A 21,207-nucleotide genomic window follows, 5' to 3' on the forward strand; every position below is an offset into this window, starting at 1 on the left:
GTGCTATTAACAAGCCAGATTCTTCTCACTCTGAACCTGTGTCTTTGATTTTCATAACTAAAAGTGGCAAACATAACCAACAGGAAAACTCCTGTTTTCCTCACAACAACAATCCTGTGAAGTGTGTTGGGCTGAGAGAGTGACTGGTCCAAGGCCACTCAGCTGGCTTTTATGGCTAAGGCGGAACTAAAACTCACAGTCTCATGGTTTCTAGCCTATTGCCTTAACCACTAGACTGAACTGGTCTTGTGATGTCCCAAAGGTGCTTTTTCAGGAGGCAACTGGATTTTCTTGTTATTTCTTTTGAAGACATTTTGCTTCTCATCCAAGAAGCTTCTTGTTGTGACTCCGACCCCCGAGCCTGTCTTATCAGAGGGAGAAGACTCCGAAAGTGAAGGAGAGGAGTTGGCAAGGCCTCCCTCTCCAGGACCCTCCTCTCTGGCAATGCCTCAGGTGTCCTCCGAAGGCCAAGAGGTAGGCCAGGGGCCAGGCACTTCGGAGCAGTTGCAGTTGGACAGCGATGGAGATGAGTCTTGGCTGGATCCCTGACAGCGTCGCAGAGATAAGCGCGCGCAGCAGAGGAAGAGGCATGCCAGAGATTAAGCTGAGTCACTGGACCACACCCCACAGGGGATAAAAGGGGATGTGGTCAAGCCTTGTGATGAACAAAACTGAAAGCTAGCAAGTCATTCTGCATTTCTGGAACTTTGTTATATGCTCTGCTTGGATTGATTTTTGGACTGGACTTGACTATTCTTTGGCTTTTGTGGACTTACTTTGATGTTTCGGACGGAGGAGATAAACCTCTCTTTGTAAGTAAAAACTTTTGACAAGCAGCCACTGGGTTGCTGCCAATTCTGTTATCAAAGGAAATTCTTGTCTGCTGGTTTATTTTAACTCTTGGTCGACTGCTGGTGTGCGTGTGTGAGACGGGGAAAGAACACTTCTTCCGCTCTGGCAGTATAGTGAGGAATGGAAGGAAGGGGGGGAAAGAATGGTTTTATGCACAATATAGATCAGGGGTCTGCAACCTTAAACACTCAAAGAGCCATTTGGACCCATTTCCCACAGAAAAGAAAACACCGGGAGCTACAAAACCCTTCCTGTGCCTGACTATTTCTTGAGCGGACACAAAACTAGCATATGTAGTTGAATTAAACATTCTGTTTTTCTTCTGAAACTGTTCTTTTCTTGGATTTATCCATGGTTGGCCTACTGGGGATTGAAAAGCTCAATAAATTGCGTGCCGGTGGGTGTTACACATTGCCAGTTGTGACACATATTTTGAATGACAAGGAGCCGCAGCAGAGGGGTGAAAGAGCCACATGCAGCTCCAGAGCCGCAGGTTGCTGACCCCTGATCTAGATCCTGCTCATGTCCTCATGAAGCTTCACTTGCTCGCCTGCTGCTTGCATGGCCCAGGTCCTAACAGACCATGGACTGGTACTGGTACGCAGCCCGGGAGTTGGGAACCCTGATCTATAGTTTCTAAAAACCTCATTTTTCCCTTTTTTTTAAGATAGAAACAAAATTTCCTCTTCTTCAGTAATCTGGCACTTCATATCTTGAAGATTTCTCACAGATAATATATAAATCATTGGTCAATCAATCTGCTAGTTTCTGCAATATCGAAGGCTGCAATTTATCTTGTCTGAAGATTTAAACTCACTCAGACTAAGCAGATATTCCTGTGTCATATTTCCATCAGTCTCAAACTTCAAGCTCTTCATTCTGCCCTTCACATTTTTTCTGATTTTTTTTTGTTTTGTTGGAAGAGAGTAAATCAAAATAGGTGAATAGCTTTGCCTTTCTTTGACACTAGTTAGAATTATGCAGTGTTCGTTGATCAACAGATATACCGATTCTTCGCTTTGTTGAACATATCTGAAGATTCTATATTTGTTTTTAAAATTCTTAAATCAGTGTTACCTAATTCTGAACTTTGTTTTCCCCATATAGAATTCCAGGCTTTGCATTCTTTCTTGATAACTTACTACATTTTGTTTTCAGATTTTCATCTGACTTTTTGTCTAGTGTTATTTTGAACCTACCTTTTACCTTTACTTTTTTACCTGGACCCTTATTGGAGTTGTTTGCAGTAATTTCTACTTATTCTAGTTTATAACCTTTTTATGTTTTTCATTATTAACTTTGTGACAAAAGAAAAGCATCTATGTGATCAATTATTCCATAAAACCTAATCACACAGGACTTGCATTTTTAAAGGAAGCCATCAAAACTAAAAACAGACCCCTTTGTAGATAATTTTTTAGTGCCTCTGAAATGAATTTAGGGATTTTTAATTTGGCACAGTTCATTGAAAGGCCCTACAATTACTTCTCTTGGTTTGCAACACATACCAAATTTTATGACAACTCTGAAAGCTGGGGGGGGGGGGGATCCATATTTACAGCCTTGCTCGTAAAATCTATTTATTACTCCATTCTTAATCACACATTTCTTCCAGTAGTTCAAGGCAACACATGTGCTTCTTTCCCACCTCCATTTTACTTTCCAAATTACAATGAAAAGTATGAAAAGTGAAACATGAGGCTCATACCAATGAATTATTCAATAACTTTCTTGACTGAATAGAGTTGGATTGTCCAGTCTTAGCCCAACCTTTCCAAACTTGATACTTTTCCTGATGTGCCTGGGCAACAATACCAACACTCCTTGGAAGAAATGCTGCAAATCACTTCCTCTTGCTTTTGCAAGATCAAGGCTGCTAAAACTTGCAGGATCCAAAGATTTCAGGTGGAGCCTGTCTGGAGGGAGATTATTTGATCACTAGGTGTGGAAACATTGCTCCCTTGGGGTTGTAGGACTGCCTCTTAAGGAGCATCCCCTGTTTGTGAACAACAACAACAACAAGAAGGAAGATGCTGCCATAGATTTCTGATCTGATTAAATTATAGCTTAGTATTGATGAAATGAGTCATGGAAATGGAATGATGAAAAAGAGAATGGCCTGCAAGCAAATACTGGAGTAATAACTAACAGGAGCAGATATAATGGTAGGTTATAAGCTGGCTGTTACAGGGGAAAAATTAATCAATAGTTGTAAACAAAGCCACTTGGATTCATCTCAACCTGGACACCAACATGGAGACAGTCAACAAGGAAGTATATTTATATGGATTATTTTCAACTTGTAGATCTCATCTGACAAGCAGATGTGTGCAGATGTGAGGGCCACAATCTGTTTGCTTGACCTAAATCGTTCCTGGCGGGTTAAATTGACTAGGTCAGACTGGTCCTGTGATTATAAGAAGTGATTAATGCCTTCTTGGCTGATGGATGTTTCTCGATTGCTTAAAGGAAGCAGTTATATCAGCCTTGTTGGGGGGGGGAAAAAAAAAGCTCCCTGAACATGAAAGAACCTTGTAATTAAAGGGAGTCTTTAATCTTCCAAGTCTAGGAAGGTGATTGAAGAGGCAGCTTTGTACCTGCAGATTTGGACCCACTTTAATTGGGGATTCTCCAGGATGTAGGAGTGAGATTACATTAGTTGTCTTGGTAGAGATCCTGCTAATTTCGCTGGACCTCTTGGCACGTACAAATAATAAATTTTATAATTTAAATTTTAATTGCTGTAAACTGTTTCCTGTAAACAGGAAAAAATGGAACATAAACAAAGTCTAGACTATCTATCCCACTTTCAGATTTTCAAAGTAGTCCAGCCAAGAAACACACCCGGAAGTACTGTCTCTAATTTTATTGTAAGGTTGCATGAAAAATATCTTGCAAGTGTGAAAAATATATTCATCCCCCATTGCCTGTACAGCTCAAGGGACTAGGGAGCATCCCGTCTGAAGCGTTTGTACATCCCTATTTCTTTTATAGCAGGGGCGTCAAACTCGATTTCATTGAGGGCTGCATCAGGGTTGTGTTTGACCTTGGGGCTGGGATGATGACGACAACAAGGTGGGCGTGGCCAGCTTGACGTCACTCGTGTTGGCACCTGTGGTGGCCTGAGCGCTCTGCCTGCAAAAACTGGCTCCCAAGCTCCATTTTCAGCTGCAACGGCCTCCTGCAACCCTCTGCCAGTGAAAACGGAGCTCAGGACGGTCACACGCAGCCGTCCTGAGCTCTGTTGTTGTTTCCAGGGCGGCCCCGTGGGCCAGATCTAAGAACTCCATGGGTTGGATGTGGCCTGCAGGCCTTGAGTTTGACATCTCTGTTCTACAGGCTAAGCTGCCACTTAATTAACCATTGTGCTGTCTGCAGCTATTCCCACACCTCCCATTTCTATATACCATAACATTAAGCACAGTCAAAGACCAGATAGCACTAGTGGACTTGATTTCACCATATTTGAAAGGCACCATGTTGGGGAAAGTGGCAACAGCACTTTTCTCCCATGATGCTATAATCTGCCTTCAGGTATAATGATAGCGAACTGGGAAAACGAAGTGATAATGGTAGTTTAGATACAGAAACATTAAACAGAGTTTTGGACACATAAAATACTAATATCTTTGAAAGCAGTTTTGCCTTTTGGAACAGTCAGATTGCTCACCTATCTTTATGGCTTTATTGTAATTGAATAAGAGGAGCAGGTGCTTTCTTCATAAAAGTATTTCGGAGAACAGTTTTCAGGCTTGTATAGTTGTATTAGTTGGCAATAAAATATTGTTGATTTAGTACCTGAGTTGAAATTACCTTGCCAGAAAGAGATAGACAAGACTTACTGGGTGAAAAAAAAAATGGAATAAGCTTTTTCCTTCCCTCCCCATTTTGTCATTGCTTTCTAAGGCAGCCTTTTAAAAGAAGAATATAGTGGAGTGGAGTGGAATAATTTTGGAACTTCAGGATATTGATGAAACAAGTGAAGACAAGGGCTTTTGTTGTAGCTGACAGATGTAGTGATAGGCCTGCCCGGTAAATCCAGTTTTATTGCTATATTTAAAGCCATTCTTTTATTGCTGTGTGATACTGAAGTTACAGTCTGTTCTTCCTTTTTGTTGAATGAGACTGTAGTAGCTTTCTGAAAGTGTGAATAGAAGCTAAATAACGTTTGACAGTCTTCACCTGCCTAGAATTTCCTTGGGTTTCCAGGATCTTTTAGGATAACCTTGCCCCATCTAATTTCTTCCTGATGGAAGAAATCAAATCTTCAAATCCCATAATAACCCTAAAGTTTGCACGTCAGTTTCCTATATAAATACTAGTTAAGAGATGCTTTTAGACTGACATCATCTGCATGTTAACTAGTTAACTAGATCTTTTTGATTAACTGGAGTTTAGAATTGGGTAAAAAGATTCTCTATATTAAATATTGGTGTGAAAATTCTCATAACTAAATAGGTTAAAAGATTGCAAGAGGAGGAGAACTAAATCCATAATTTTGTTCCCATTTTTTAACCGATTAAAAGAGAGTTGATCCATTACATCTGCAGCGCTCTAAGGAGTATTATTTTCACTTCATGTAGTTCTGTATATGAATAGTTTGTAATATTTAGTGCCTCTTCCAAACAGTTGTGCCTTTGATATTAAAGTATACCCATATATCCATCATTTTGCCATCAAACCCTGCAGCTCTGTAAGAGATATTGCAGTGGAATAAATAAAATGAATTTTGAATTCAATCAAGCTTTATCCAGGGACGGGTTTCAAAACCCGTCGTTACTGGTTCACACGCCCAACTCTTCTGCACATGCGCAGAAGAATCTGGGCGATCCAGGGCGAACTGGTAGCAACCCACCACTGGCTTTATCGCTGCAACTTTTAATTTTAGCAAGCACTGTATTATTGGGTAACTGTACTCCTGTTTCAAAAAGTGTTAAATTTCCCACACTAGCAACTATAAAGGTTACTTATTTTTTTAATGGTTATGTAGCAAGTTGTTTACATTTTTTATGGACAGAATTAATGCTTAAAATCAGCAGACTATACAGATAGTCCTCGAATTACGACCACAACTGAGACCAGAATTTCCAAAGCCGGAGAAGGTAGTTATTCAGTGAGTTATGCCTCATTTAGGGCTGCAGATTTCCAATAGCCCTTTTAGCTGAAATACATAACTTTTCAGTGTCTGAATTTCATTCCGTCAGAGATTGAACAGGAGGCCATCTGCACAACCAAATTCCTAAGATCTCGTGATAATGACTGGTGGGAATCACCAAAATATTTTATTGTAGTCATCTGGCGTAAGTTGTATATGATGGAGAAAAAAATGCAAAAGACACAGTCAGGTACTGCAGATGAGTCTGTTCAGTCTTTTGGGTGATAATGAAAAATGTAAAGACTGATAATAAGTCTTAATTTTAAGATTTGCAGCTAGCAGAAGAATGAATGGGAATTTCCTATGTGGGCCAGTAAATATATCTGCAAAAATATTTTTTCCTTTGTTTTCCAAATAAAAATTACTGAATAGTGTTGCGGAAACATAAAACAGTATGGTTAGAATTATACACTTGAGTTATCAGCCAAATGAAAGGGCATGCTGATAGCAGAAGGTAATTCAGTTTTATAGAAGTGATTTTCCAGTGTTTTATTGCAACCTGGATATCATGAAACTGCAAGCAAAACCTTTACTATTTTGTTGTTGTTGATGCTTCTTTTAAGGGCAAAAATATTGTGTATTGTAACTTCTCTTAGTAGCTCAAGATGATTTCCAAGGACAGACAAATACTTTCAGTTTCAAGAAATAATAAAAAAAGAATGAAGGTTGTTTTGAAAGTCAAGTGAAAAACACTAGGAAAATACCCACTGGATGGAATTGGGCATAGATGCCACCAAAGATGTGAATATGCACTTAATATAAGCACTACCAAAATATTAAAAATGCATATACAATGATAACCTATTTGTGCATAAAATTTAATCATTAGAACTTAGTGATACTGAAGAAGGAAGGCTGTGTAATTTTTTTCAGTCTGTGTATTATACTTGGTTTTTGAACAATGTGCTGGGGGTTAGTTATACTTCAAAAATTATCCGGAACAAAACCAAAACAAGATAGTTCTCAATGATGGTAATTGGGATCACTAAACAGTACAGTGGCAAAGCACAACATCATATGGCTACGCCATATTTGATGACAGTTCTGATAATTCCTGATTACTGTCGTTAAGGAAAACACAGGTTGTTAATTGAGGACCTCCTGTGATGGCGACTCTGACTTTCTGCTGGCTTCCCTCTGACTTTGCTTGTGGGAAACAGGCAGGGACCGGCAAATTATGATGAATGAAAAATGAAATAAAAAAGGATATCTTGATTTTCAGTGTCAAGGAGGACTTTATAAGCTACTGTACATTTAAAAGTAATTAGCTTAAACTGTGCATCTGTTTCGGTTGAGTTTCCTTTTATTCTGTGACTTGAACAAGTTTTTTTTCTTTTTTCCTTAGTGTTTTGTTTCTTACCTGCGATCTGTCTACCTAATGAAGAACAAAGAAGTATTTGATGTGTTAAAGTTACCCATTGCTGAATATGCCCTGTAAGTGCCATTGATCTTCAGTAATTGTAGATGCTGTACAAAAACTATACATCCTTTTTTAATAGATTTCTTTTGAACTTGGAAATTTTAATCAGTGAGCCATGCCAACATTGGCTCACTGATTAAAATTAGCAATGAAAATCAGTTTGTTAAAAATGGAGATTAGTCAAACAGAACTAATGGAAATAAGGAGAAAAAGCAATAAATGAATCCTTAATCATTTTGTGCTGCCTGTTAAAACCCAATAACATGGGTGCCAATTTTTAATTTTTTTTAAGGTGTCTTAGAAGTCCTCATTAATTAGTTCTCACTTCATGGGAGAGTTCCTTCTGCTCATGTCTAAGGTTTTAGATTTGCTCCTTTAGTTCTTGGAAAACTCTTCCCTAAAGTTTTAAGAACTATTGCCATTCAGTGATGATAATCCTGCACTATTTTATTTATTTATTTGCTTTTTATCTTGCCATCGTTTGCGATCACCTCAAGGTGGCACAGATCCACACTACACAATTCCATTCATTTATATCTTCTGTCCTTCCTAATTTGTTCTCATTTTCTAAGATCCATCTCTAATAACCTGACTTCTTTTGCACCATCCCCCCGAAAACCTTCTCCTTCCCAAAAAATCATAAATTGACACCAGGATTAATAGCAAATTTGCCATGTCTGTCTGTCTTGTGTGTCTACCAGCTGTCTACTTACAAATAGTCCTCCATGATCAGTCACTTTACAACCATTGGAAGTTAAAACAGCCATGGAATGGATGCTTTAAAGAATATTCTCCCTTTCATCTCACTTGAGGCTCACAACCATGGGGCTGGTTAAAAGCTGTGAAAGCCCTTCCCCCATTTTTAATTAACTTTTGATGTTTGTATTTTAAAATTTAAATTTATTTTTTATATTTTTAACATTTTATTTGTGCACTGCCCAGAATCCCTCTGTGAGGGAGATGGGTGGTTCCTAAATGCAATAGATAGACAGATACTGTGTTTCCTTGAAAATAAAACCTAACTGGAAAATAAGCCCTAGCATGATTTTCAGGATGCCCATAATATAAGCCCTACCCAAAAATAAGCCCCAGTTAAGCTCGTCAGGCAGATGGATGCATTTAGTACTGTACTTCCCTAAAAATAAGACCTAACTGGAAAAATAAGCCCTAATGTGTCTTTTGGAGCAAAAATTAATATAAGATTCTGCCTTATTTTCGGGGAAACAGAGTAGACTGACAGACAGACAGACAGACAGACAGATTAAGCGACCTGTATTTCCTATTCTTTCTCTGGGATATTAGAGTATAACATATGAGGTGATCTCCTCCTCTGATTCTACTCACAGAAATACAGCCTTGTAAATAGGTGGAACAGAAAGAGAGAGACTGGCCCAGACTGGTGTACATTCATAATAGTGAATGAAGTCTTGAATCTGGATTTCACTAATCACACATAATCACTACACCAATAACTAATATGTCTTGTCTAAGAAAAGAAATCTCATTAGACCTCAACATTAGGTTTTTCCGGAAGTATTTCAGATTCCCCCTCTGGGAATGTCAAACCTGTTCAGATGGGTTTGACATTTGAGAACATTAAAAAGTTCCTCTGTGCTGAGTCAGATCAATTATCCTTCTAGTCCAAAACTCTCAACCGCCAGTGTTTTTCTGTGCATTGGCTTGCGTAGAAGTTGTTTCAATGTATAGGATTGTGTAGAAGAATTGGGAAGAACTAAAACCTTCATTCTGTAATAGTACAGTAGTAGTATTATATTTTCTCAAAAAAAAAATCAGATTATACTTCTGTCAGTAGTAATAATTGGTTTGAGTCATATTGTTAATGGCAGAGTGATTTGTTGCCCATTTGATTAAGGCCTGAGGGATTGAAGGTTTGGATCTGCACTTATTTTCAGTGGCACATTGAGCCACTGTCCCTGTCCTATTTAGAGATATCAGATAATCGAACACTGGGGTTTCTGCATGTTCCTTTGATCATTATCCCATCCCTCTGTTAAGAATTTTCAACATAATAGATGTCAGGCAAGGTCACATTATATTATGTTCACTTCAAAGAAAACTGCTGTGGAATTCTGCCAGCCGTGTGCATTTCTTATGCCAAAGATTAATAAGCCTGGCTATTTAATTATGAGTGAAATGTTCCTTTGCTTTTCATTGTTCCATCGTTGTCAGGTGTATGGTGCTTGCATTGCCCATATGCTGTTTTAATTCTTTTCACCATTCTTTTCTAGGATTGGCTTCTCAGGGATACTGAGAGTACAAATCCTTTGATTTACATACATCTTAATTAGGGATGGGTTAAAGACCAGGACACCTCTAGAGCTTCCACTCCAGAGGAATAAAAGGATATGAAAATGATTCCAAGCTCATCTCCCTTGGCTTAATTTGCTAAAAAGTATTGACTTTGGTCATCCATGTCTTCTCTTTATTTTTTTTCTCCCCCAAAATAAATTGTGGACAATGTATTAAAGTGCAGATCTACAATAATTAGTTTGAGAAGTGAGTTATAAGGTCTCAATTTTGCTTTCTGTTTGAATTGTGATATTCTTACTTATTTCCATCCCATTCATACCAACAAAATACTAAATGCAGTTCTAAAAGGTGGTATAATTTGTGACTATTTATGTAATCCTTTGTCTAGAGGAAGTAAGTAAGTTTTTTTAATGGCCATTGAATCTAATATTCAATAAGGGTAGAATGAAAAAAAGATTTGTCTTTTTTTTCTTAAAAGCAGGTTCAGCTATATTCTAAAGCACAATATAAAAAAACTTCTGAACACACACATACCCTCAGTGTATGATTGTGAAGTTTTAATAAAATGCTTCAGCGATACTGGTTTGTAGGGCAAAATTTATTAGTCTCTACTTCTGGTATACAGTAGATACCTTTAGGCATTGAATGCATGTTTGGCTTTGAAGGATGACTTCTTTCTTATAAAGGTTACCATATCATTCTTTAAAGTTTTCTTTTGTATACTCTTTTCTTCAGAAATCAGGTGGGTAGCAGAGAGGGAGAGAGAGAGAAAAAGAGACAAACCAAACTTTAGAAAACCTCTCCAGAAAGAACGATCTCATGTCAGTTCTTTTGTCTCTTTGGCAAGTTGGGAAGACTTTTTCATTTCTAATTTTTACTTTGATTTAAACGCTGCAAGATTTTGGAGTCTCACCAAATCTTCCTACCAAATTATAGCAGCAATGACAGTAATGAATAATTAAATATGGGAAGAAAATTCATGTTTAATTAATTACGTTATAATTATCTACACGTTCAGCCCTTCCTTCCATTTGTCCTCATCTCTTTGGAGTACAACCCGTGCAAATCACTTCAAAAATGTTACGCATCCCTTTTATAAATGGACTCCTATTTTTCATATTTGAGAATGGTTTGTTTGATTGCCCTTACTTTAATTATATTTCAGCTGTGTCAGCCATTCAGGAAGCAGCATTGCCAAAAAGCTGGGCTAATGATAAATAAAGAATTACATATTGGAAAACCATCTATAGGATAACGATAATGGAAAGTTAAGGATTGAAGAAATATATAAAAAGTAGCTTGCAAAAGATTCAGATGTTTAGTTGGCCAGAATTAATTTTGTTTGCCAGATGTATGAAAAGTCCTCACTATTAAGATAATGCCCTTAATAATCTTACCGTGGTTTTTTCTTTGGTTTTTAAAGTACAGTATAAACTCAGCAATTATAATTTGTTCCCCATCTTTTGTGCCTTATTGAGTGTAAGTCATACATAAGTTATAAGTTATTACTCTGCGTGTTGTGTCTGGCTTACACAAATGTTAAGAATTGCTTCCAGCCAGTAGACATTTGCTGTCTTACAAAACAACACCATACAAAACAGATTTTGATGAACTTTAACGGATGGCCTTTAATATTAGAGCAGAGATCCTGTTCTGATACTTGATACTTTTCTATTTTGTAGCTCTCTTGGGCTTGCAGTGGCCCCTCGCGTACGATTTCTCCAGAAAGTCCAGAAGAAACTGCATACAACGGAGCCTGAAAAAGAGGGGACGGAGCAGGCTGAGGACCCACAGTTTTCTTTAAGTGATGAGGACTTAGAAAAATGCAGGAGAATTTTCTCTAGAGCAGGCATGTTGGGACAAAAAGAGACAGAGGGCCTCTCTGGGCAAATCAGTCCTGTTGAAAAAGCATTGCAGAGTCCGTCTGAGCCAGAAGAGCCGGCAACAGTCCATGAATCAAAGCCTGAAAGCTTAAATTTTTTCGAAGATGATGATGATGATGATGACGACGACAATGCCTCTAAGGACGTGCTGATTGTAAAACGGCGAAATGTATTTGGCGTAGAACCAGAAGAGAAAGCACCATTGGTAAGGTTTTTTTTTTTTTTTAATGTTAAGAGCCAGCCTTCTTCTGGAAGAGGGTTATGATTGTCATTGTCTGGCTTTCCGAATATACATAGATGGCTATTGCGTTACACAAAATACCAGACTATTAAGCCTATGCCTTGATCTAGCAGAGCTTTTCCATTGCTCATTTCCATATGAATTTGGGATAGCTGCTTGTAATAATTAATTTATTAGCATGAAGCTCTTGTCGGCACGCGATGGTTCAGCGGCTAAGTCGCTGAGCTTGATCAGATTGTCGGCAGTTCAGCAGTTCGAAACCCTAGCGCTGCATAACAGAGAGAGTTCCCGTTACTTGTCCCAGCTTCTGCCAACCTAGCAGTTCGAAAGCATGTAAAAAATGCAAGTAGAAAAATAGGGACCATTTTGGTGGGAAGGTAACAGCGCTTCATGCGCCTTTGGCATTTAGTCATGCCGGCCACATGACCACGGAGATGTCTTTGAACAGCACTGGCTCTTTGGCTTTGAAATGGAGATGAGCACCGCCCCTAGAGCTGGAAAACAACTAGCATGCATGTACAGGGGAAGCTTTACCTTTTATGAAGCTCTTACTGGTTTAGATTGAATATAGGTAGCGCTTAACTTACGATCATAAGTGGGACAAGAACCTCTTTTGCCAAGTGAGACAGTTCTTAAGTGACTTGTGCCCGATTTTACAACCTTTTTCTTCAAGTTGTTAATGAATCACTGCAGTTAAGTGCATCTTAAGCAAAGGCAACTCTCTCCCATTGATTTTGCTTGTCAGAAGCCAGCTGGGAAGGTCGCAAACAGCGATTACATGTTCCCAGGATACTGCAACTGTAGTAAATACATGTTGGTTGCCAAGGGCCCAAATTTTGATTACATGACAGATGGGATACTGTGATGGTCATGTGAGGATTGGTCACAAGTGACTTTTTTCAGTGCCATTACTTTGAATAGTCACTAAACCTCGTTTGTAAGTCGAGAACTGCCTGTAGACTCTGGTTTTTTTAATTGGTTGATATCTAAGTTGCACAGATTGAGTTACTTGGATTGCATTAATACAACCTTTCCCAATTTATCATTCTTCAGAATGTCACTATTGCTCACACAACATATCGGGGAATTATGTGGCTTGCTATTAGGGTAATTGGAACCTATCAGATTAATATTTTCTTTCGTTGCCGACTAACAGTTTAATGCTTGAATTTTGTGAGCTTCCCAATAGTTCTTATACACTAATGTTAGGGTTACAGCATAGATTTTATTTTTATAAGACTTTAAGAAATATTAGTAACTTGAACATGTATAATTTGATAATTTGGATGTTAAACTCTTATTATTCTTTTGTAGTGCTAATTAACATTGGATTGTGGATTAGTTAAAATAGAATAATTGGCTTTTCCTTTTATTGCCTTACAAAGCAAAAGGAAATGTAGAATTACTCCATTGCAGAATATTATGACAAGGGCCCTGGAAAAAGCCCTGACATTTCTCGGAGAAGTACATTATTTTATTATATGTCAACACTAGTTCAATCAAAACTTCTAATTTTAGACTTAATATAAACATTGGCATACTCACACTTTCATCAGCAAATATATTTTCTAATGTTGACAACTCATTTAATAAGTTGCCATGGTGAGAACAAGTTGCTTAATTAATTTTGTGGGTTTTAAAAGTGCAGTGTATTTTAAATAATCAGTGTGAGTTGACCTTGAAAGGAACACTGTTCAAATACTAGCTACTCATAATTTGCTAAAAAGAGTTTTCAGTTATTTTAAATCCAGACTGTCAAGATAGTAACTCAGTTTGCTTTTAAACATGCAGCCTATCTTCGAATGACTTTTATGTTTGTCACCTAAAGATGATCAGTGCTGAGAGTTGTAGAAAAGTGTATATCAATGCTTTGATTGTGACCAAGTGTGTCACTGAGGAACTGGAAGAAGTTAACAATTTGAAATGAAAGTCCAGTCATAATTATATCAAGGAACATATATCGAATGACAAGATCTATCCATGTATAGTATATTCTTCGTGCTTTCCCGGGGGGGCAGATGTCAACTGTGGCTAGGGGAGCCTTTGCACAGGTTTATCTTGTGCACTAATTGTACCCTTTCTTCACTGGGAGACCTTACTCACCATCACTCACACCTTAGTTTATGTCTTGACTGAATTATTTTAATGTGCTTACGTGGTGCCTGCGTTTGAAGATTACCTGAGAGTTACAACTAGGTCAGCTTGCAATGATGAATACAGTTTTAAGCACTTTGCATTTAGCCCATGTTACACCGTGTGTGAGAACTGCACTGGCTTCCAGTTGCTTTCTGGATGCAATCCAAGGTTCTGGTTACTACTTTAAAGCCCTACATGCCATGAAGCCTGGTTATTTGCAGGACTGCATGTCCCTGAGTATATGTACCAGTCCTACCAGCTCAGATATGGTGGCTGCGCTTGGCCTTCCCTTAACTGTTGCCATCTGATGGAAGTTTGGAGATTCAAAGGGCTTCCACCTCTCACGAACAGACCCAGCTCTTCACTCAGGCATTGGATTAGAATGGAAGCGAACCAAGCAAATGTAAATTTAAAGTCAATAAGGGGATTCCTAGGTGAGATATGGTGAACCAAAAATGTGTTCACAAAAGTGACTGTGCTAGCAACGGCAGCGCCCAAGGAAGATTGGTTTCCTGGAAACTTTCCTGATAAGGAGAGGATGGGATATTGCCTATATGTGCTCTGAATAGTTGCTCCTCATGAGGCCACTGCAGCACAACAATTCTCCACAGGTTTAAGTGCCAGGAGATGAAAAGATGAGATGAATCACAACTGTGACAGAGGCTTTTAAAATTTGTTGTGAAATACAGTACAAGCCTTGCTTTCAAAACACTTTCGAAAATTGCCTATTGACCATGTTAAAACTATTGGAAACCAAGCAGCACACTTGGAAATTATATTACTATAAAGAAATGTAGTGATGACCTCTTGGGGAAGGAAAGAAGATAGCAGACTCCAGTTTAAGTGGTTTTTAAAGGAGACTAGACATGGAAAATTCGGCTGTCAGTGATTACATATCCGAACGGTGGCTTACTACTTCCAGAATTGCAGACAGCATACTTTAAATGTCAGTTGCTAGAGACCAATAATGAAATGTACCCCTCTTATATTCTTACATACTTAGATCCTGATTTCAAGGGACATGGTTTGGCTATTTGCAAGACTTAATAGGTTGGGAAGATTTTTCTAAAAGAGATAAAAATCTAAGTGGATTTCATTTTTCTTACTGTTTTTTCCGTTGGGAAATGGTTAGTATATCTTGTTTCTGAGATAAATCTACCCGATACAAATGTGGCAGAAATATGTTTGAAATTGCTGTAATAGAAGAGACAATTTCATGTTGTCCCCAGTTCCAAACTGTGTCCCGTCCCCCCCCACCCCCCCGGTCTCCCATCCCCGCAAGCTTATCATGATCTTTCTGGTAATATTTACTCGTTAGCAATTGGCAGTTATTTTTGGCTTTGGAAATCCAGGTAAAAATATTTCTCCAAATTGTTTATGTTAGTATCATCCCCACATCTAAAAAGGAGAGGATGTCTTGGATATTTTGCTGATAGATTGCAATGATTAACTGACTTCATTTTTCTATAATAAGGGAAATGTGATGATTTAAATAATCCTTCCAAACCTATCACAATTCTGAGTTTGTGAAAGTTACATGGCAAAATCTCAGCAGTCTTTTGTATTTCTCTAAAATCTTATTTATCCTTTCTTCTTTTTATATTTTCCTTTTTTAAAAAATAACAGAACACTAAAAGATTTTGAGGGGAGTAAAATAAAGCTTAAGTATCACGTAGGAGGAACAGATTTGGATTCATTGGTTCTTCTGATGGTGGTTTTATAATACATATGTGAGATTGTTGATAGATAATTATGCATGCTGTCATTGAAAATGAGATGATAAAAATACAGTGGTCCGGGTGGATACGTATGATGCTTATAACTTATTAATTATTATTCAAGGAATGCTAAGGCACTTCTGATCTTCCTCTTATAAAAATTCTACAAGAATATGGAAATTTTACGGCTGGGTGATTTATTATTTGAATAGTTGAAAGTATGATTCTGCTGTTTTAGCCATCGAACTGAAATACATATTGTTAGTGACTATGTTTTCCCCCCGATTAAAATGGAGTAGCTTATAACTACAGCATTGGAACAGACTATTAGTACAAATTATACCTTGAGAAATTTAAATGCAAATAATAGTGACTTTAGAATCGAGTGCTGGTTAAGAAAGACTTTGCAGATACAAATTTATGGATTGGTCAGCTGTCCAGTTCCTGGGTCTCTTGGCACTTATTTCAAACTTTTACTGGCCACTTATCAAAGGGGACAAAAGTTCAAAATAGATATCCCCTGCTCTATTTCCAAATCCTTGAGAGTCATGAGAGTTGGATAACCATTTGTCTGAAGTGGTGTAGGGTTTCCTGCCTGAGCAGGGGATTGGACTAGAAGACCTCCAAGGTCCCTTCCAACTCTGCTATTCTATGCTATGCTATGCTATGCTATGCTATGCTATGCTATGCTATGCTATGCTATGCTATGCTATGCTATGCTATGCTATGCTATGCTATGCTATGCTATGCTATGCTATGCTATGACTGGGAGATGTAATAACCTTAATCAGTGTGGGACTTTCACATTTGAACTAATATTCAAGCATTAACTCATAGTGGCAATTATATGCAAGTGATAAAAAAAAAAAGGAATGTGGAAGAGCTGAAATATTGCGGCCTAATGTCCAGAGATTTTAGTGTTTTTTTAGTAAGATGTTCAAGTGAAGAATTTATATTTCTCATGATTTCTTTCTGGGAAGATGGGAAAACTGTAGTCCTAGACTTCTTTTTGTATTCTATCACGATAGTGAAAGCGTTCCATTTAAGAATTTGCTATTTTGATTCAGTTGCCAGTTGACACCAGTGTAATAACTTATGTTTGCTATTTAGAAAGCCAGTTTTTCGTCATTGAAGGTGGGAATATTAAATGTTAATCTTTTTAATTGAATTCAGATTTGAATTACTTCTTGTACCATTTTGAAAAACGATACAGAAGTATGAGCAATTTTACTTTAGCAATATGTAATGGCTAGTGTTTATATTGTGGAAAATTAGATGAATAATTAATAATTTAATTTTAGAAACATGTAAAGGCTTCTATTTTTATAGTTCAGCTGGTGCTATATTAGTGAAATGCTTTTAATATTCAGTCTCTTGGTAAGGCCATTACTTCCACAATATGTCTACGTTGTTACTATGTATAACTGGAACTTAAGTCCCCTAATATAGGCTGAGAATTAGTTATCTTTATTGAAGGCATTAATATTATTCAGATTAGTTTGTACAGCTAAAAATATAACCCTGGAAGACATTTGGATAGAATCTAAAGTAGATTGTAAGGGAATTAATTGTAAGCACCTTGAAAAATATGATAATTATCATAAACTAGCATGGATTTGTCAAGAGAAAATCTTGCCAAACTATCCTTAACTCATGTTTTGATTGGATAATTTCCTCAATAGATTGTGAGAATATAATAGATATAACATTTTACAAAGTACTGATGATTAACAAGCTAATTAAATGTAGGCTATTTGACATAATTATTCAATGGATACGTATCTGGCTTGAAAATCATCACCCCAAAATGCTCATTGGTCATTTTTTTAATCAAATTGGAGAGGGATGTATCAAGTGGGGTGCAATCAATCCTAAGTGTTTACTCTTCAGTATTTTGATTAATGACTTGAATGAAGAAGTGGAGCTGAGGCAGACTGAATTTACAGATATAAAATTTGTTAACTAGTTAATACCTTAGAAAGCAGAAATAAAATTCAAAATAACTTTGATAGGTTAGAGAAATATGCTGAAAGAAAAATAATAAAATTTAAAGGGACCTATAAAGTTGTTCACTTAAGAAAAAAGTAAATGAACAAGTGTAGAATGGAAGTACTTAGCTTAGTAATGGCATTTGTGGGGAAAAAGTGCAATAGTAATTGAATGTAAATGGAATATGATCCAGCAGTATGGTGTTGTTGGAAAAAAGGTATGTTAGGTTGTATCAAAAAACTATAGTTTCCAAATCATTTACAAATAAAACAATTATTCCACTATTTCTGCTTGATTTGGAACCAATTTAAGTTATTATTACAATCTCTATCCCTTAAAAGACGTGCTAATCAACGCTTTGATCACTTCAAACTCTTCTTGAGTATTGCACCCAGAGGTGGTATTCAGCCGGATCGTACTGATTCAGGTGAACCGGTAGCAGCGGGTGGGGGGTGGGGATGGGAGTGGGCCTGCCCGGACGTAATGCCGTCCTATTTAGCCACATTTTTGAGACCGGGCACATGCGCTAAAGGTGTACGTGTATGTAAGCGCATGCGCAGAAGGCCGGGCGGATGCGGGAAGGTGTGTGCGTGCGGTGAACCAGTAGTAAGAATAAGTGGAACCCACCGCTGATTGCTTCCAGTCCCAGATCCCATACGTTAATCAGGTTCAGAGAACAGCAGTTAGAATGATAAGGAAGGGGACTAAAAAACTAGGTCCTTTGATAAGAAATTGATGAAGCCAAGAATATTTATAGTTGAAAAATGTTGAGTTGTATAATTGAAAGGGGAGCCGTTTGGCAGAAGTCTTTGTTGCTCTGTGGAGTGGGTATGTGAAAAGACCACAGACTGTAGGCAGCCTCAGTCTGTTCATTGTTCCTGAAGAACTCCTTGGTTTTCCTAAAAATTCTGTAGCTAAAACATTAGGAAAGAACACCTTGAGCTCCAATGGAGGAAAACAAAATGAATCCGACCAATCATGAATAAGAGCCCTCTATACAATACTGTTTATTATTCTGCTCTCTTTTTTCATTGTGAGGCTTCCCAGAACAATTCTCTAGAACTTGGCAAGTAATTCTGCCAGAATTGGGCAGCCTAGAAATTCAATGAATGAATGGATTAATTAATTCAAGTGCTTGAAGGCATGTCATAGAGAAATTCAAGACCCATTTCCTCTTGTTCCAGAGTACAGAACTTGGAATTAGACTGTAGATAAATTCGATAAATTCTGACTGAATTTATTCAGTATAATATTGTAAGAATATAGTAAGAATATCTATAATATTCTTACTGAATAGTATAAAAATATTCAGTAAGAGCAATGATGGTGGAACCCAGTGGGTTTCTCTTCATTGAATTTGTCCAAGAGAGATTACTCAGCCATCTGTTTGATATATTTTAATTTGAATTTCAACACTGAGCAATTGGACTTGATGGCCTAAATGGTCCTTCTAATTTTATGTTTCTGTTATATGTATATATATTTTTAGAAAATGCAAGGGAAATTATTAGAAATACTGTAAATAATAACTGTAATGCAAAGGCCTCTAGCCTCTAGTCCAGTGTTTCTCAACCTTGGAAGCTTGAAGATGGGTGGACTTCAACTCCCAAAATCCCCCAGCCAGCAGCGCTGGCTGGGGGATTCTGGGAGTTGAAGTCCACCCATCTTCAAGCTACCAAGGTTGAGAAACACTGCGTCTAGTCTTTGTATTATGCATTAAGTGAGGCAAGATGGAATGTGCTCCACTTAATGGGGGAGCAATATGTAGGAGGAATACATAGGAAATGATTTAGACAAAAACTTAATTGAAATGTTAACTGGAAAAAAGCCCAACAAAGGCAGGGTTAAAATTAGCATAAAACATAAATATTCGATGAAAAACAGTTTCCTTGACACTGAAAAGGAAAGGGAAAAAAAAGTAGAGTTCATGTTGTATTTTATGGAAGAAATGAATTATTGGTTCATGTGTTGGTCATGTAGTCTGATAAAAATAATTTTTAAATGTTACAAAGCAGAAAGAAACCTAATTCAATGCAGCAGCAGCCAGCTTTTAAACTTCCAATAGTAAATCATCAGTAATTGCTGAGAATTTTTGCAGAATGTACATCATTTTGACCAATGGTTTTGCTGTTTCGGTTTTTTTTAGAGATTTCAGAAAATCTTGTTTCAAGCCCCATATGCTGTTCTGATTCTAAAATAGCTGTTCTGACATTATTGGAAGCATTCCAGTGCTGTTCAGACTATTCCAGAATTGTTCTAAGTTCAAAATGGCTTGAATTTATATCAGGGCTATTTCCAGTTCGGAAAAATTCAGGAATAATGGGAATTTCATTTGATATGTTTTTTGTAAGGTCCGAATAAACCATTTCATTTTTTTCCCAAGAATTTTATTGACTATCATGATATAAAATACAATGAAAATAAAGATAATAGGAAAATGGGAAAGGGAAAGAAAGGGGAAAGCGGGTTGTAAAGGGGAAAGAAAAAAAGCATTGACTTTCAACATTCAGTACAATAAAGTACAAGATAGAATCACAGCCTCAACTTTTTACTTTAGCCAAACAAATACTAGCCATCAACACAATAGATTAATCAGAACAAACTCACCATTAAGAGTTCATTTCTCTCTGTCTCGAGCAACAAAATCCAAAGGCGGTTTCCAAGTAGAGATAAAACTGGATATATTCTTTTCACTAATTAAAACAATCAATTTTACCATCTCTGCTAGTTTTTCCATCCTTTATGTTGTGGGGATTGATGTATCTTTCCATTTCTGTACATTTAGAATTCTTGCTGAAGTCAACATAAACAATAGTAAAGTTCTTTTTTTTCAGCAAAGATCTCTTTTTCCAATTTGTTGTCCAATAATCCTAAGAGAAAAACTTCAGCTTTCAATTTTACATTAGTTTCACAAATCTTCTGAATTATAACATGAATCTGGGCCCAGTGTTTCTTTGCTTTACCACAAGTCCACCAAAAATTATAAAAACTATCTTCTTTAAAATTAAATTGCCATCATACATTTGAAATACCTTTATAAATCTTTGACAACTTACTAGGTGTTAAGCACCAGTGATTCATCATTTTATTTAAAAAATCCTTTCAAGGTGTAATTCAGTGTTAATTTTAAATGGTTCAACTACATATTTTTTCTTTGCTCAAGCATTATATTATATTCAATGTTCCTTGCCCGCTGAACTGTACACTGTTTCATGTATTCATTTTCCAAATTCAGTTTTAACAATATTGTGTAAACCATAGCAATAACATGTTCACCATGAGCATACAATACAATTTATTTTATTTTTTTTGCAAATTCAGGCCCATAACTTTTTTTGTCTAAATTAAATTTTTCCTTAAATTGTAAGTATGTGAATCAGTGGCAAAATGTCCTTCTGATTCGAATTTTTCTTTTCATGTGAGAGTAGTTTCACTTTGGTTAAAAAATATTATTTGATCATAAATCCACTAATCTGGCTGATTAACCCATTTCAGACTTGCTGGTTCTGTCTATCTCACTAAAAAAATGTTTGGTTGTTAGT

At 37.1% G+C, this 21,207-nt stretch overlaps 1 protein-coding gene across 1 annotated transcript in view; it reads left to right on the forward strand.

Moving 5' to 3' along the window:
- The window catches only part of DDX10 (DEAD-box helicase 10), a 158,017-nt gene that overhangs the window by 39,049 nt on the left and 97,761 nt on the right, over positions 1 to 21,207 (forward strand). Inside the window, exons 12-13 of the mRNA XM_034409664.3 lie at positions 7,353 to 7,441; positions 11,381 to 11,786. Coding sequence (XP_034265555.2) covers positions 7,353 to 7,441; positions 11,381 to 11,786 — 495 coding nt within the window. The remainder of the gene's footprint in view (positions 1 to 7,352; positions 7,442 to 11,380; positions 11,787 to 21,207) is intronic.

This window comes from Pantherophis guttatus, chromosome 5, assembly GCF_059756535.1.
Source record: "Pantherophis guttatus breed Tessera chromosome 5, ASM5975653v1, whole genome shotgun sequence".
NCBI classification, from domain to species: domain Eukaryota; kingdom Metazoa; phylum Chordata; class Lepidosauria; order Squamata; family Colubridae; genus Pantherophis; species Pantherophis guttatus.